General features: G+C 42.0%; 1 protein-coding gene across 1 annotated transcript in view; it reads right to left on the bottom strand.

Annotated features, from left to right (window-relative positions):
- Window positions 1–1,380: 1,380 nt before the first annotated feature.
- LOC127677328 (mitochondrial fission regulator 1-like) overlaps window positions 1,381–16,190 on the bottom strand; it is a 48,161-nt gene continuing 33,351 nt past the window's right edge. Inside the window, exons 4-5 of the mRNA XM_052172443.1 lie at window positions 1,696–1,917; window positions 1,381–1,446 (exon numbers count right to left, since the gene is read on the bottom strand). Of these exons, the coding sequence (XP_052028403.1) occupies window positions 1,381–1,446; window positions 1,696–1,917 (288 nt within the window). The remainder of the gene's footprint in view (window positions 1,447–1,695; window positions 1,918–16,190) is intronic.

Genomic DNA, 16,190 nt, shown 5'->3' with positions numbered 1-16,190 from the left:
TATGAGGAGAGGTTCGTGGGTGGGGCCTAACGCTGCCTCATATAAGGGTCGAGAGAGGAGGGAGAAGGAAGGAACCCAGGAACGTAAAAAGCTAGCCATTCCTAGGAATGATAAAATCTCTTCCTTTGTAGAAGGAACAGTTGATGACTGAATCAGAGTCTTTCTATGTAAGATAATAGCCTTATGGGTTGGGGTAATTGTTAATCCCAAATAAATAACCTGAGGAGTGGACAGCTGAACTTTAGAGGGAGAGACCCTGTAGCCTCGACTGGAAAGGAAATTTAGAAGAGCAGAGGTGTCAGCTTGGCTAATCTCTAGAGATGGACTACAGACAAGGACGTCATCTACATAAAGAAGAATTTCAGATCTGGGGAGAGATAAAGAAAGTAAGTCAGAAGCTAGAGCCTGGCCAAATAGGTATGGGCTGTCTTGAAATCCCTGAGGTAGAACAGTCCAGGTAAGTTGGGTAGAAAAGTGGGTGTCAGGATCTGTCCAGGTAAAGGCAAATATGTTCTGTGACTGGGCATCAAGAGGGATAGAGAAAAATGCGTTCTTTAGATCTAGGACTGAGAAATGAGAAATTCCTGAGGGGATAGTAGAAAGGAGTGTGTAAGGATTAGCTACGACAGGATGGAGAGGAACCACTGCAGCATTAATGAGCCTGAGGTCTTGAACCAGGCGGTAGGTACCATTAGGTTTTTTAACTGCTAGTATAGGGGTATTGAAAGGAGAAGAAGTGGGACGAAGAAGCTTTTTTCTTAAGAGGTCAGAAATGATAGGCTTAAGTTTGCTGAGGCTCTGGAGAGAGAGAGGGTATTGAGCTTGGGTGATGTACCTGGTAGGGTCCAGTAACTGGATGACAATGGGAGAATGATGTTTAGCAACAGAGGGGTTCTGGATGTCCCAAACTCTGGGGTCCACCTGAGAAGCTGGTAGAGGAAATAACATGTTAGTGTTAGTAGGTTAATTGGCTAGAAGGAGAAGGTTTAGACCGGAGATAGATAAAAACCTGAACGTATAGGATTTGGTCCCATTTACCGGATTGCTGACAGTATGTATTAAGATCCCTTAAAACAATTGGATCTAGGGTGTCATTAGGTGGCCATTTGGAATTATTGTCTAGCTTATATTGAGTCCAGACCTTATTACAGAGGTTTATTAGTTTTGACCGCCTCAAATCATGCGTTAGTTTCAGAGACTTGAGATTTTCCAGGAGACATCCCAGTGGGGTGCCTGGAGGTACCAGCAAAGACACTCTATTACCCATCAGGTGGGTGGGGGTATTGTTATTACACAATCGGTGTCCCGAAGAGTGTATAACAAATAAAGGAAGCTAAGCCAAAGAGCCCAGGCCGTCGTGAGGACCCTTGGGAGCTGGGGTTATAAAAGCTGAAGCTTTAAAAGCCAGAAGAAGCATCCCACCTGGACCAGGATTTTTGTGGACGACTGTAAAAGTCAATGAGGGGAAAATTCAGGATCACTTCTGGATTAGGATACACCTGGGTTTTGAGTGTCCTAAAACGAGTGTTAGCTGGGGGAGGCACCTAGCTCCAGAAAAGGTTGGCCAGATCCCTTCTGCAGTTAAGATTCCGCCCAGCCAACCGAAGCACCTTACCGTTTAAGCCGATGGTGTTCGCTAAAGGGAGTGCAATCCGATATCCAGGAAGGTGGAACTATTTGGCCTAGGCAACCCACCTGGCAAGCCTTAGCGCTGGAGTCCTTGAGTCTCGGGTTGCGCAGTGGCAGTGGTGGCAGTGGCGGTGGTGGCAGCGTGTGCAGCAGCGTGTGCAGCAGTGTAGCAGAAGTGATGGCGGGGCGGGAGTGCCTCCTGGATGGCTCGCCAAAATGTTGGTATCTGCGCTCAAAAGTCCTGTCTGCTCGCTGCAGCTCCTTGCCGCGCTTACTCGCATGCATGCGCTGCACCGTGCAAGGGGATGCGGTGGAGCCGTGAGCTGCAATGAGACACGCTAGGCCAAATAGTTCCACATGGGACTTTATTTAAGATAGGGAAGGGGTAGCGGGCGGGAAGGAAGAAGAGAAAGAGGGAAGGGAAAAAGGGGAGAGGAAGAGCGCTGCCTGGTTATATACCGGTGGTGACATAATTACAGGTAAAGGTAGGCTATGGAATTCTGGGTAAATGGCAGCTGTTGCCTTGGCAACAGACCTATACATTGCCAGCTTTGCAGGGCTCGGGTACCTACAATTACTTCATTCTCATCTGCTCCACACAGCTGACATGAGCTGGCCGCTCATCACTGTAACATCCACCTCGGTCCTCATCTCCTTATTTACATGCTCTCTACCCTTGTGCTGATGTCTGTGGAACTATAAAGCTCTGGGACCCTGTTTACACACTGAGTGCGAAAATCTTCACTAGGTCTCACTGGGGCCTAAGGTCTAAGAGTCTGAATGGGGCCTAAGACCTTCCTGAGGTACTCACAGATTAAAGTCTTCTTGAAGTTTGGAGTAGAGTTGAAGGTCTGTTTCAGGTTCTTAGTGGAGCTTGAGGCCTTTGCTTGGTCTCACTAGGAACTAAGGCCTTCACAGGTTCTCACTGGTATCGAAGGCATTCTCAAGATTCTCTCTGGAGTTTAAAGCCTTTCCAAGATTCATTAGTTTATGATTCCGCTGCATTCTATTTGGCTTCTATGGTTTTCCACATGCTCTTACTGTGGGTTTTCCATCTAATCTATGGTCAAAGGGCTTCACCAGGAATTCACTGAGCATTAAGATTTCTCCAAGTACTCACTGGGGTACAATATCTTCCTTGGGTTCTCACTGGGATCTGATGACACCCCAGAATATACATATGGCCACAGGCTTTCCCAGATTCCCATGGGACCTAAGGTCTTCCTCCCGTGTCTCCCTTGGGCCTAAGGAGTTTGCTAGGTTCTCACTGGTACCTAAGGGATTACCTATTTTGTCACTGAAGCCTAACACCTAAGACCTAAGACTTTGGTCTTAGAAAGACCTAGTGTCTTCCCAGGTTCTTATGGGGTTCTAGGACAACCCTAGTTTCTCAGTAGGGACGAAAGTTTCTCCACATTCTCACTGGGGCCTTAGGCTTTCCCTGGATTCACTTTGTATCTTATGGCCTAATTTTCTAGCTTCTGAGAGATTCCCTAGGATCTCACAGAGCCTGAAGCTTTTGCCAGATTATGAGTACCAGCAGTAAGTACTCACAAGGCTCTAAGGCCTTCCAAGGGTTTTTACTGTGATCTGGGGCCTTTCACATTCACCATGTCACAAGGCCTTTCCCTGTATACCAATGGGATTTAATGCCTTTCTAGGTTTTCATAGGGGCCTAAAACCTTCCTCAGTAGGGTCTAAAGTTATTCCCAGCATGTAACCGGTATCTAAGGGCTTCTCAAGGCTTCCCTGGGGCCTAAGGCTTTCTTCCAAATGTCACTGGAATCTAAGGCCTTCCCTGTATTTCACTGATTCCACTGATATTTCTGGCTTTTCCAGGTCCTCACTGGGACCTAAGGTTTTCCCAGGATACTCATGGGCTTACGGCCTTCCCCAAATTCTCACTAGGGTCTAAGACCATCTTCAGAATACTACTGGGTACATTAAGGACTTCTCAGAACTCACTGGGGCCTAAGATCTCCCTATGGTTTTCACTACTCGAAGCTTTTAACCACATTGCACTGGAGCCTCAGATTTTGCAGGTTTTTACTGGGACCTGTGGTCTTTCCAGGATTCTCAAAGAGGCCTAGACCTTCACCAGATTCTCAACGATGTGGAATGCTATTCTCTGAATATCACTATGGTAAGACCTTCCTCCAGGTTATCACTGGGACTTGAGGCTTTATTCTACATTGGTTCTGACTGGATATTTTCAGGCTTTCCCCAGGTGCTCACAGGGACTAAAGGCCTTTGAATGTTTTCACTGTAGTCTGAACCCTTCTCCAGGTTTATACCATAGTCCAAGGCCTCCCCAGTGTCTCACTGGAATCTAAGTCTTTCTCCATAGGCCTATAGAGTTCTACAGTGTCTCAATAGCTCCTAAGGCTTTTCCAGGTTATCACTGGGGTCTAAAGCTTTATTTAGGTTCTGAGTGCTGCTTGGGGAATACCTACATTATGACTAGTTCATGAAGCCTTTACTATGGACTCAGAAAAGGCCAAGGCCTTCTCCAGTATCTCAGTTTTACAGAAAGATTTGCTAGGTTTGGAGTGGGCCCACAGGCTTGATTCATAGGAGAAAGCAAGCATTAATTCAGGGAGAGAGGAATAAGAGTTAAGAAAAAAAGATTTAATTAAGTTCTTTTGTTTTGTCATAAGAAATGTCCTTGGTTAATTTTAAGTGGACCTGATATTCACCCGCTAACTTGAGATAAGGTTGGTAAGGATATTAATAAGATTTTGAAAACAGGTAAACCAGTGTCTGATGCATTTTTTAGTTACTGGGTCCAGGCAATCACCAGAGATCATCCTATACTCAGCCTTAAAATAAATGGTAAAAGCTTTGAGGGCATCTTAGACTCAGGTGCTGATTCTACTGTGATCTCGCAATGTGCTTGGCCCCCGCTTGGCCTTTGCAAGCCTCTCTGACCCATCTGCAGGGGATTGGACAATCAAAAAAATACTCTCCAGAGCTCAAAGTTGCTGACTTGGGAGGACAGAGGGAAATATTGGCTCTACTCAGCCCTTCATGGTCCCTGGTCTGCCTGTTAACCTCTGGGGAAGAGACATTCTCTCTCAACTGAAAGTCCTTATGTGTAGTCCCAATGAGGTTATTGCTCAACAAATGCTCTCCCAGGGCTATCTCCCTGGACAGGGACTAGGCAAAAATGGACAAGGGAGACCCATGCAGGTAGAAGTCAGAGACTGCTGCTGAGGCAGCCGGAGAAAAACTGCTCATGGGCAGCATGTAAGACCTGGACTGCAGAGAAATTCCTGGGCTCTCCTCCCCTCTCCACAGGTGTGTGTGTTCGACTAGGCATCCTCCTTCCCCCTTGTTAAATCTTAAACAAGAGAAAAAGCAGGTTACAGAAAAGCAGTTTTTCCATATGTAGGACATGGTATCAATAATAATAATAATAATAATGGTTAGAAGCTCTTTTAAAACTCTCCTGGAAAGGAGAAGAAAATGGGAGACGTCCTGTTTTCTCTCTGAAACCTACTGGAGATCTCCTAAGTTCAGGTTAAGATATTTGGATCTTTTGGGAACATCAAGTTCCCTCACTGTCTATTGTACGTCTTTGGTGCACCAAAACTTGTCTATATGTGTGTCAATTCATGTTGTCTATTCTTTTGTTTGGCTGAATGATTGGTTGTTTTTTATGTTTTATGTTAAAAAAAATGGTAAAAAGGCGTTATCTTGCTGGCAGTCCTGCCAATTGCAGTTTACACAGAGGAGGCTAATTTGAGGTGCCTCACATTCTAAGGTAGGAGTCAAAGACAGCTGGAATAAAAGCTGCTTCTTAAAAGGCCAGGAGCCGGACAAGTGGAAATGGTTAATTCTCCTAGAAAAATTTCTATCATGATAATGATTGGGTTCAAAGTGCTTTATTCCCCTGAAGTTACAGCTAGAAAAAAAATGTATTTGGTTTAAATTTATGAGATTTGTATGATCGCTTCATTCTTATTTCTAATTAGTCTTAAAGGTATAAATGTTTTACATATCTTGACTATAGAGTTATAAATTAATTGGTTATGATTTAAAAGGTATAATGTTATTAAAAAAAAAAGAAGGTTAGTTTAAAACTGGTGATTCAGTGTCGGGGCCATCTTAACTAGCTACACATAGCATGATGCAACCCAGGAAATACAGGCCTCTAAAATGCTTTTAAATTGACATGGTGTTTTGTGTGAATCTTGGCATGGAGATTGGATTTATAAGAAATATGATTTAAAATAATGTCTCTTCAATAAGTTACAAAGTCATACATTCAAACACAAGATGATGGACAAACTTTACAATATGAAAATAATGTGTTTGTCATTAATTTTAAAGAGAAAAGATTATTTAAAACTGGGTTTTGCTTTCAACAAATTGTAGTTATGCTTTGATATTACAGGTTCCTTTTGTTATTTGACCTCCATACAATAGGGTCTGATTACAGGCTACTCTTTGCAGGACCGGTGGGTGTGGGTGTAGGTCTGGCTTAAGAGATAACAAACTCAAATCAGGAGTTTTACATTTGAGTTAATACAAAGCGCAGAGCTTCCTCAAAGCTGCAGAGGCTTGAGAGATGCAGTTTTGTCTTGCAGGCCTCACTTAGAGTTTCTGGCCAAAAGAATATTTTAACAGATTCATACAGATATGGTTCAAAATAAAGTTCACACCTAGATCTGTAAAAGATAATAAGGCTATGTAAAAATTATAAAGGCATTAAAATTTGGCCTGTCTACTCCATACAAACTTATTATAGGTATAGAGGGTAGTTTTTTGCTTTACATTCTGATAATTATAAAAACATTCACTTCTAACTTTAAAGGAGCATAAGCTAACTTTAAAAAAACACCAATAAAATAATTTCATTAGAAAGTTATTCCTCAAGAAATGGCTTGCTCTTAACATTGGGCTTTTGAAATTTTTAAGAAAATGATTTTCAAAAGGTGTTAAGATAAATATTTTGCCTAAGACACTGCTTTAAGTTTGTCATTTAAGCCTCTGATATTCTCAAGATAGATACAAAATAAATATTGAGAGACATAACTTGGAGAAAGCTACCATAAGTATTTGTCAACAGTTTATGATATATGTTCACTTCCATTCCTTAACAAAGAGAACGTTAATGTAAAATCTCTCCAAATAAGGTTTTGACATCCTCCAATAAAGATTTGATATAATAATAAAATGTTACAAAATAAAATCATAAAAATATTTTTAAAAGACTGTTTTAAGAGCATGATAAAATATTTGTTCCTTATTTTAAACATCAATTAAATAGATTATTATTAATTGTTAATCTATTATATGACAAGCCTTTTTGACAAAATTAATAATTATTGTCTAAAAGATAAATTGTTAAAAATTTGCCTCTATACATGTTTTTATATTGTTATAGATTTATACATGCATCCTATAAAAATGCATCTACTATGGGAGTAAAGCTCATATAATTAGATCACATGTTTATTCTTTTGAGTGTCCCCTTGCTTCAGCACAGATAATTAAATTGGGTGCTGTAGCTGTTCTTTCAAAATGTTAAAAATCAAGCTTTTGATTTTTATATTAATAATATACATATATAACTCATGGCTTACAATTGCTTAAAGTTGTTTCTTTTTAATGATACTAATTCTTAACTTTTACAATTGTTTATACAAATACAATTCAAAAAATTAATCAAAAATATACATATGACCATTGACAGATTTTCAAGTTTTCTAGTTATAACTGCTTTTACATATATTTTTTAATACTAAATGTTCCAAATCAGATTAAGACAAATATTATAACTGATTATTATAACCAGTCATTTGAGATGTCTTATTAACAATTTGATATTACTCATATTACTGAGATTCCTCATAATTTGCAAAGACAAGATATTATAGAACAAGCCCATAAAACTTTACAACAATATTTTTATAATAAAAAAGGGGAGAATCACATCTCTATGTACCACAAAAAATTTAAAAATTTTAATGCTAGGGATCTTTCTGAGTGTAGAGAGGAGGGCATGTTTGTGTTTTTTCTACAGGATGCCGAAGGAACATGCTAGCTGCCAGAGTATGCTGAGACAAAGAATGATGGTGATTATAATCATGGCCATAGCCCTCAACACCTTTGGATGCTTCTTACTAATGCTGACATCACAGATAACTACAGACTCAACATCCCTCTTTGCATGGCAATTTTATTTAGCTGAAGATTAAACAAATTATAAACAGATCAAGGGGGAGATATTGGTTACTGCTGATTGCCCCCCCCCTTCAGGGTGTCAAAAGGCCATATATTTAAATTTTACAGATTTCAAGTGTAGACCAGATAGAATGTGGCCTGCCATTTATTTTCTTTAAGACATCCACAGGCATTGCCTCCCTTGTTACCTTTCAACAGAATCGACAACAATATCATTTACTTAGTGCTGCCATTGATAAGGACCTGGCCGAACTCAGAGATGGTTTAGCTAATCTAAAAGACTCTGTCGCCTCCTTATCAGAAGTAGTGTTACAGAACAGGAAAGGTATTGATTTACTCTTCCTGAAGGAGGGAGGACTTTGTGCAGCCTTAAGGGAAGAATGCTGTGTTTATGTAGACAAGACAGGCCTGGTAGATGACAGTCTGAGGAGAGTAAAAGAAAGTTTAGAGAAATGCAAAAGAGAACAAGAACAGCAGGAGTCTTGGTATAAAAATTGGTTTTCCACGTCCCGTGGCTTTCCACCCTACTACCTTCTATCCTAGGACCCTTCATGGGGTTATTACTGTTAATCTCCTTTGGTCCCTGGGCTTTTCAATGATTAACCTGCTTTGTTAAATCACAAATAGATTCCACCCTACCCAAGAATTGTATCTCGGTACAGTATCATCGTTTGGACACAGCAGAAGCGATGGAACCCGGTAGACAAGACGGCTCAGTAGAAACAACTGCAATACTTGCCACGGAGAGGCTCGATTTCAATAAGCTCCTTTGATGAGGCTCTGCCTGGCTCACACCTACTCATCCCTGGGCTTATCTGAAGGGGGAGCTGACCCAAGGTAGCCGTCTTAAAGACGGGCAACTTCCTCCATCCCCTGACCAACCTAAGACATGGAGCCTTGAGGATGACAAGGTAACCCTACGACGGGTAAGGCTGAGGGATTAGGGAGGTCGATCCTAAGACAGAGACTGCTACACATTATCGGTCTGGCCCCCTTGCCCAGTATTTCCCCCAAACCTTTCCACTTCTAATATAAGGAAAAAGGGGGAAATGTGGGAAGCCATTAGAGACCCTCACTTTGGCTGACAGGGTAAAGGCCCTGAGAAAAGCAAACAAGAGCCTCTCCCATGGGCATTGGTTTAGCCATTGTTTCGAGATAACTGCAGTATGGTCCTGCCTGCGTCAACATCGCCGACTCCGGGTATCTTCATCAGATAACCTCCTCATCTCCTGCCGTAAATGCCAGAAATACCTCAGCCCCTCTTTGTCCTTGCCTTGGGGTACACCCCTCCTGAAAGCCTTAAAACCTGTGTACCCCAGAACATTAAACGAGGCTTTGACATAACCCAGATTGATTTGTCGTTCTTGGTGCTTGGCCTCCTTCCTTCTCTCCCCCCTTTTGACCCTCAGGTAGCACCCCTTCGGAACCCTGGAATAACTGACCCGCTGGACAGGTTACACTTATCTTGACCTATAAATTCCTGTACCTTTACTTCTAGTGTTTCCTCTAGAGCCTGTTGCCGAGTCTTAAATTTCTCTCTCTGTTGTTCATTTTGCTTTATAAATTCCTGTATCTACGGTTCTAGGCTCTGCTTCCAAACTTTTATTTTTCTTTATGTTCTAATTCTGATATTGTAGTATCTACCTTATTTTGATTTACAAACTTAAATTATCCTCTAGGTTCTGCTTCCAAATTGTATTGCTATCTCTCTGTTGTGCAGTCTCATCTATGAAATTCTGTATCTTATGTTCTAGCATCTGTTCCAGCTCATCTCCAACTTTCATTTTTCTGAAAATTTTGCTGTATAAAATCTAATATCTTTTAAAGGCTCAACATTTTTATTTATGCCCTTTTTTTTGAGAACACATAGTAAACCAACATACTTATCTTGAATCCATCCTTTTCAAATCATTCAAAGTAACATTTATATTTATAATTCTTCTTACCTGATCTGGAGTTTCTTGTGTCTTTGTCTCCCCCTGGTGTTCGATTTGAGACACTGCAGTCCTTTTTTTTTTAAATTTTTTAAATTCTCTATATTCTTTGCTTACATTCCAAATGATTTCCCCTTTCCCGGTTCACCCCTCCCCATAAGTCCCACAAGCCCTCTTCCCTCTGCCCATTCCCCAATCAACCCCTCCCACTTCTCTGTCTTGGTAATCCCCTATATTGCTGCATCAAGCCTTTGCAGGACCAGAGCCCTCTCCTTCCTTCTTCTTGGGAATGATTTGATATGTGAATTGTATCTTGGGTATTCAGAGCTTCTGGGCTAATATCCAGTTATCAGTGACTGCATTCCATGTGTGTTCTTTGTGAATGGTTTACCTCACTTAGGATGATATTTTCCAGTTCTAACCATTTGCCTAAGAATTTCATGAATTCATTGTTTTTAATTGCTGAGTAGTATTCCATTGTGTAAATATACATTTTCTGTATCCATTTCTCCATTGAGGGACTTATGGGTTCTTTTCAGCTTCTGGCTATTATAAATAAGGCTGCTATGAACATAGTGGAATATGTCCTTATTGAATGCCAAGGAATCCTTATGGCTATATGCCCAGGAGTGGTATAGCAGGGTCCTCCAGAAGTGTCATGCCCAGTTTTCTGAGGAACTGACAGACTGATTTCCAGAGTGGTTGTACCAGCTTGCAATCCCACCAGCATTGGAGTAGTGTTCCTCTTTCTCTACATCCTCGCCAACACCTGCTCTCTCCTGAGTTTTTAATCTTAGCCATTCTGACTGGTGGGAGGTGAAATCTCAGGGTTGTTTTTATTTGCATTTCCATGATGATTAATGATGTTGAACATTTCTTAAGGTGCTTCTCAACCAATTCTTTTATTTGCAGGGAGGAGCCAACTGTAGAAGGACCTGCAGTATCTGCTCTTCTGAGTATTCTTTTGTTGTTTAGGTTGAGGGCAGCAGCATGTGGGTCAATCTTAGGCAGCTTGCAGTGTAGAGTGAGTCTGGCTGTCCCATGTCCTGTTTAGAGGTGGGGGATATTGGAAAGCAAGCACAGGAAAGCTTGCACAGGCAGAGATGCCCAGATAAGCTTATGTGCCTATGAGAAGGCTTTGGAAAGTTAGGTGCCATTTTTCAGCTGTTGCTCCTCAGCTGTGAAGGCTGCTTCATAGGCAGTGGTGCCCCGGGGTCCTTGGTCCTTCTTTAGTCTCAGGGAAATCTTACCTTGTTTTGAAGTAGACCTAGCTAAGTCCCAGCTTGGGGATGGGTTGCTGTCTCTGGTTGCCATGGTTTGCATTGGGCTTAGGGAGGGAGCTTCTAAGTAGCCCTCTATAAACCTGTTAGACCCACTAGGTGTTTAATTTCCACACTGCTGCAGCTTTAAAGCACAGCTATAGTTGTTTATATTGGGGGGGGGTGTGGACTCTTATTTCAGGTTCTAAACCCCAGGTTAGGAGCTAATTTGTTGCTGTAATTTCTACCTTAATAAGCCCATATAAAAACCGTACAATCCAGTTATTGATTATAAGCTGCAAGCCTAGATTGGGGAGATCTAACACTAGACTAGTTTATTCTTCAGCTATAACACCCCTTGTTACTTGCACTTTCTCCTGGTCAGGTGGTTCAGGTCTTTTTCAGCTTCCCCCCTCCTCTTCAGCCTTCTCTCCTTGCCCTCCTGTCCTCCTGTCTCTCTCCACCTCCCCCAACTGTCAAACCCCCAGTCTCATCTTTCCCCTCCATAGACATAGGCCCTAGATTTATTGAGCAGTTAATCTGAGGAGAAGGTTCTCATAAAATCACCTGAGCACATGATGGTCTTGGTCACTGGGGGCAACCCCTCTTGAGGAAGCAGAATTAATATCAGAATAAAAAAAAGCATCAGGTCAAACCACAACAATACTGGATAATTTAAATGGTAACTCTAATTATGCTTAAAAACCTTCCCCAAAGACTGAATGATGTCTAAGGCTTTCTCCCAGGTACTCACTGGGGCCTCAGGGCTTCACAGGTTGTCACTGTGGCCACAGATTTCCAAAGTTTTTTCTCTGTCTTAATGCCTGGTCCAGATTCTCACTAGAGCTATGCACAGGGTTTCAATTGGGCCTAAAATTTTAAGTTCTCACGGAATCTAGAAAGCCATCACTAGAGTTTTACTGGGTCTGAAGACTTTCCTCATGTTCTCATTGTGACTTGAAACATTACACAAGTTCTCAGTGTAGCTAAAGGCCTTCTTCAAAGTCTTATTGAGACCTTCTGCCTTTTCTAAATTATTTTTGGAACATAAAGGATCTTACAGATTTTCACTGTGCCCTAAGGCTTTTGGCAGGTTCTAAGGTTATCTAAGATCTTCCATGTTTCTTACTGTTGTCTAAGAGTTTCCACAGGAACTCACTGGCATCTCAGGACTTCCTGGGGAGTCAGTGGAGTCTCAGGCCTTCTGATCTTCCCCAAGTTTTTTCTGCATCATAAAGCCTTGCCAAGGTTCTCACTGAAGCCAAATGCTTCTCCAGTTACTCAGTGGTACCTAAAATCTAAGATTTGTTTCTGGGTCTTAAAATCTTGCATTGGTTCTCATCAGGGACTAAGGCATTATTCTGGGTTTCACCGTTCCCTAAAATATATGCTGTTTTCATAGGATCTATAAGGTTTAGAGAGATTTAAACTGGGTCTGGAGGCCATGTCTGTGTTCTCACCATGTTCTACAATATTATAGCACTCCCCACTGGGGCATAACAGTCTATTATAAGTGTATATAATATATAAGGCCTTCACCACAATCTCATCGAGGACTTAGGCTTTTTCAGCTTGTAACTTTTACCTAAAACTCTCTCCAGGATCTTGGTGAGGATTAAGGCCTACTATAGGATCTAACAATGACCTAATTGATTCTCTGAATTATCATTGAGGCCTAAGGACTTCTCTAGGTTTTCACTGGTACCTAAGGTCTTTCCCTGATTTTCATTCCCAAGTTGTTACTGGAGCCTAAGAGTTTTACAGAACTTCATTGATATATGCCTTCAGCAGACTCTTACATGAACCAAAGGCCTGGAGACTAAGGCATTTCCCTTTGTGGTAAATTGAATATGCTTGGCCCATGGGAAGTAGCACTATTAGGAGGTGTGGCTTTATTGCATGAGGGGTAAACCTTGTTAGAGAAAGTATATTACTATGAAGGGGAGCTTTAAGTCTTATGTATATGCCTATGTCTGACCAATGTGATCAAGAGTCTCCTCCTGGTAACATTAGGCTCCTCACATACTATGCCTGCCTGGACACTGCCATTCTTCCCCATTGATAAGGGACTGAACATCTGAACCTGTAAGCTAGCCCCAATTAAATGTTTCCTTGATAAGGGTTGGCTTGGCCATGGTGTCTCTTCAAAGCAATGGAAACCCAAACTAAGATACCCATGTTCTCAATAGATCTTAAAAGTTTGCCCACATTATTATTAAAGACTCAAGGAACTACTCAGAGTGCAAGTGGGGCCTTAAGTTTTCCCTTCTTCTCACATGTTCTGTGGTCATTGGTAGCTTTTTTACTTGGGCTGAAGTTCTTCCCAATGTTCTTATTGTGGCCAAAAATATTCTGCAGGTTCTCATTGGGGTCCGTGCCTCCTCTAGGTTCTGACTGCAGTCTAAGGCCTATGCCTTCTCCAATTGCTCATTTAGTCCTATGGCATTCTCCATGTTCCCACTGAGGCCTACAACCTTCTATGGGTACTCAGTGCATCCTATGGACTGCTGAGGTTGTCACTTGTGTCTAAAGTCTTCCTGAGGTTCTCATTGGGGTCTGAAGCCTTCCTCAGAATATTACTAGGGCCTATGGCCTTCCCTAGGTGTCTCTGGGCCTTCATGCTATTCCAGGTTCTAACTCGGTAATAAGCCTACTCGAGTTTCTCACTGGAGACTAAGGCTTCTTCACATTCTCATTGGGGTCTTAAGGTTTCCCTGGGCTCTCTCTGTATGTTATGGTCTAATTCTCTAGGGACTGAGGGCTTCACTAGGATCTCACTGAGCCCCAGACTTTTCCAGGTTCTTACTGGGACCATATACTAGCTATTAGTACTCACAAAGCCCTAAGGTCTTCCAAGGTTTTGACTGTGATCTGGGGCCTTTCAAGTTCACTGGGTCACAAGGCCTTTCCCAGTATATCACTGGGACATAATGCCTTGACAGGTTTTCACTAGGGCCTAAGCCTTCCCCAGTAGGGTCAAAGGTTGTCTCCAGTATGTAACCAGAACCTAAGAGATTCTCATGACTTCACTGGGACCTTAGGCTTTCCCCCAAAACTCACTTGGATCTGAGGCCTTTCCTGTGTTTGACTTGTGTCTCAGGCTTTTCTAGGTTCTCTTGGGGACCTAAGGCTTTCCCAAGATTCTAATAGGGCTTATGACCTTCCAAAAGTTTCACAGGGGTCTACAGCCATCTCCAAAATACCTTTGGGTCTTAAGGCTTTCTCAGGGTTCACTGGGCCCTAAGACCTCCCTCTGGTTCTCACTATTCTTACTGTTTCCCTGAATCTTACCGGGACCTCAGATCTTTAAAGGCTTTCACTGGGACCTGTTCTCTTCCCAGATTCTCAATGAGGCCTAGACCTTTCCCAGAATTTCAGTGGTGTCTGAGGTCATTCTCAGAATATCAGTATGGTAAGGCCTTCCTCCACATTATTACTGGAGCCTAAGACTTTATTTTCCCCCTGTTCTGACTGAGTTTTCTAAGGCCTTCCACAGGTTCTTATAGGGTCTAAAGGCTGGCCAAGGTTTTCACTGTAACCTGAGGCCTTCTCTACAGTTGTACTGAGACTCAGGCCTTCCCAACTATCTCACTGGAACCTAGGACTTTTCCCAGAGGCCTATGGCTTTCTACAGTTTCTTAACAACACCTAGGGTTTTTTTTCCCTAGATTTTCATTATGGTCTAAGACTTTCTCCAGGTTCTCAGTGATGCCTAAGAATTTACCTACGTTCTGACTGAGACAGAAAGTCTTTACTAAATACTGGTTAGTGCTCAAAGACTTCTCCAGTATCTCAGTTGTGGAGAAAGGTTTGCTGGGATTACACTGGGCCTCCTGGGCTTTCCCAAGTACTCACTGGGCCTAAGGTTTCCCCTATATTCCCAGTTAGATCTAAGGATGTCCCCAGGATCACATGGCATCTTAAAGCCTTCTCCAGTACCTCCCTGGAATTTAAGGACTTTCTGTCTTCTTACTGGCACCCCAGCCTTTCAAAGGTTATGCACTGAGACCTAAGGCCTTCTCCAAATTCTCCTCGTGGTTTAGGGCCTTCCCTAGCTTTTCACTGACTCATTTTCTCACTGGGGAGTAAATCATCCCCTGAGTCTCACTTATGTCTATGGCTTTCCAGAGATTTCCTCTGGGATCTAAGGTCTATTGAAGATTTTCACCAAGTCTTAAAATCTTCCCTAGAACATCCCAAGGGTTTAATATTTTCCTTGGTTCTCATTTGGGCTCAATCCTTCTCCAGTGTGTCACTTGGACCTGTTGCCTTTCTGTGATTTTACTAGGGCCCAAAGCTTTCACAGGTAATTACAGGGACCTTTTACCTTCCTCAGGGTTTCATTGAGGTTGTCCCCAGAATGTAACTGGTACCTCATGTTCTCTCATAGTCTCATTTAGGTCTAATAACATTCCCAGATTCAAACTAGGTTCTAAGAACTTCCGTGTACCTACCTGGAACCTCATATCATCTTCTCAGTATCTCACTGAGACCTAACACCTTCCCAGGTTGTTCACTGCCTATTGTGATCTAGATGGTAGGTATGCACAGTTGGTATAACAAAAGTTCTATTTTCTTATGCTGAGGGACTGCTCATAGCAAAATTCTATGCATTGATCTTGGTCTTTGCTTATGTACTGTCAAGTGGGCAGGTGGAATTGTCTGTTTGTGTAGTCATGTCTGATTATCTTTAGTAATTGATGTCACTTGTTTTTGCTTATCAGGATCAGCATTGAGTATTGTGGGTTTCCTGACTAAACTATTTTTTCCTCATGATTAAAAGGCTTTTTTTAAATGCTTGTCATACTGAGGAAGTTGTTTGACTTCAGTGAGAAACACTGGGTGGCTATAGGCCCTAACGAAAACTTGGGACTGCCATAAAGCTGACCAGCCTTGAAGAGGTGAGCCTAGGATTGTGGTTGTGAACTTAAGAGTGTGAACCATGGGTAAAGAACCTCTGCATAACAAAATATACTTTTTGGAACAAGTACAAATACCAACTTTCTTGCTCATGGCACTTACTGGGGCTTATGGCCTTCTTAAGATTCTATCTTGAATTTAAATTTCTTGAGATTCCCACAGTGTTGTCTAAGCCTTACTCCAGGATTTCCTTGGGGATTGATGTCTTCTTGAGTACTCACCAGGTCTCATGGCTTTCCCACATACTCATCCTGTCATA

The sequence above is a fragment of the Apodemus sylvaticus genome, chromosome 1 (assembly GCF_947179515.1).
Source record: "Apodemus sylvaticus chromosome 1, mApoSyl1.1, whole genome shotgun sequence".
NCBI classification, from domain to species: domain Eukaryota; kingdom Metazoa; phylum Chordata; class Mammalia; order Rodentia; family Muridae; genus Apodemus; species Apodemus sylvaticus.
This window is presented reverse-complemented; position numbering and strand designations above follow the sequence as displayed.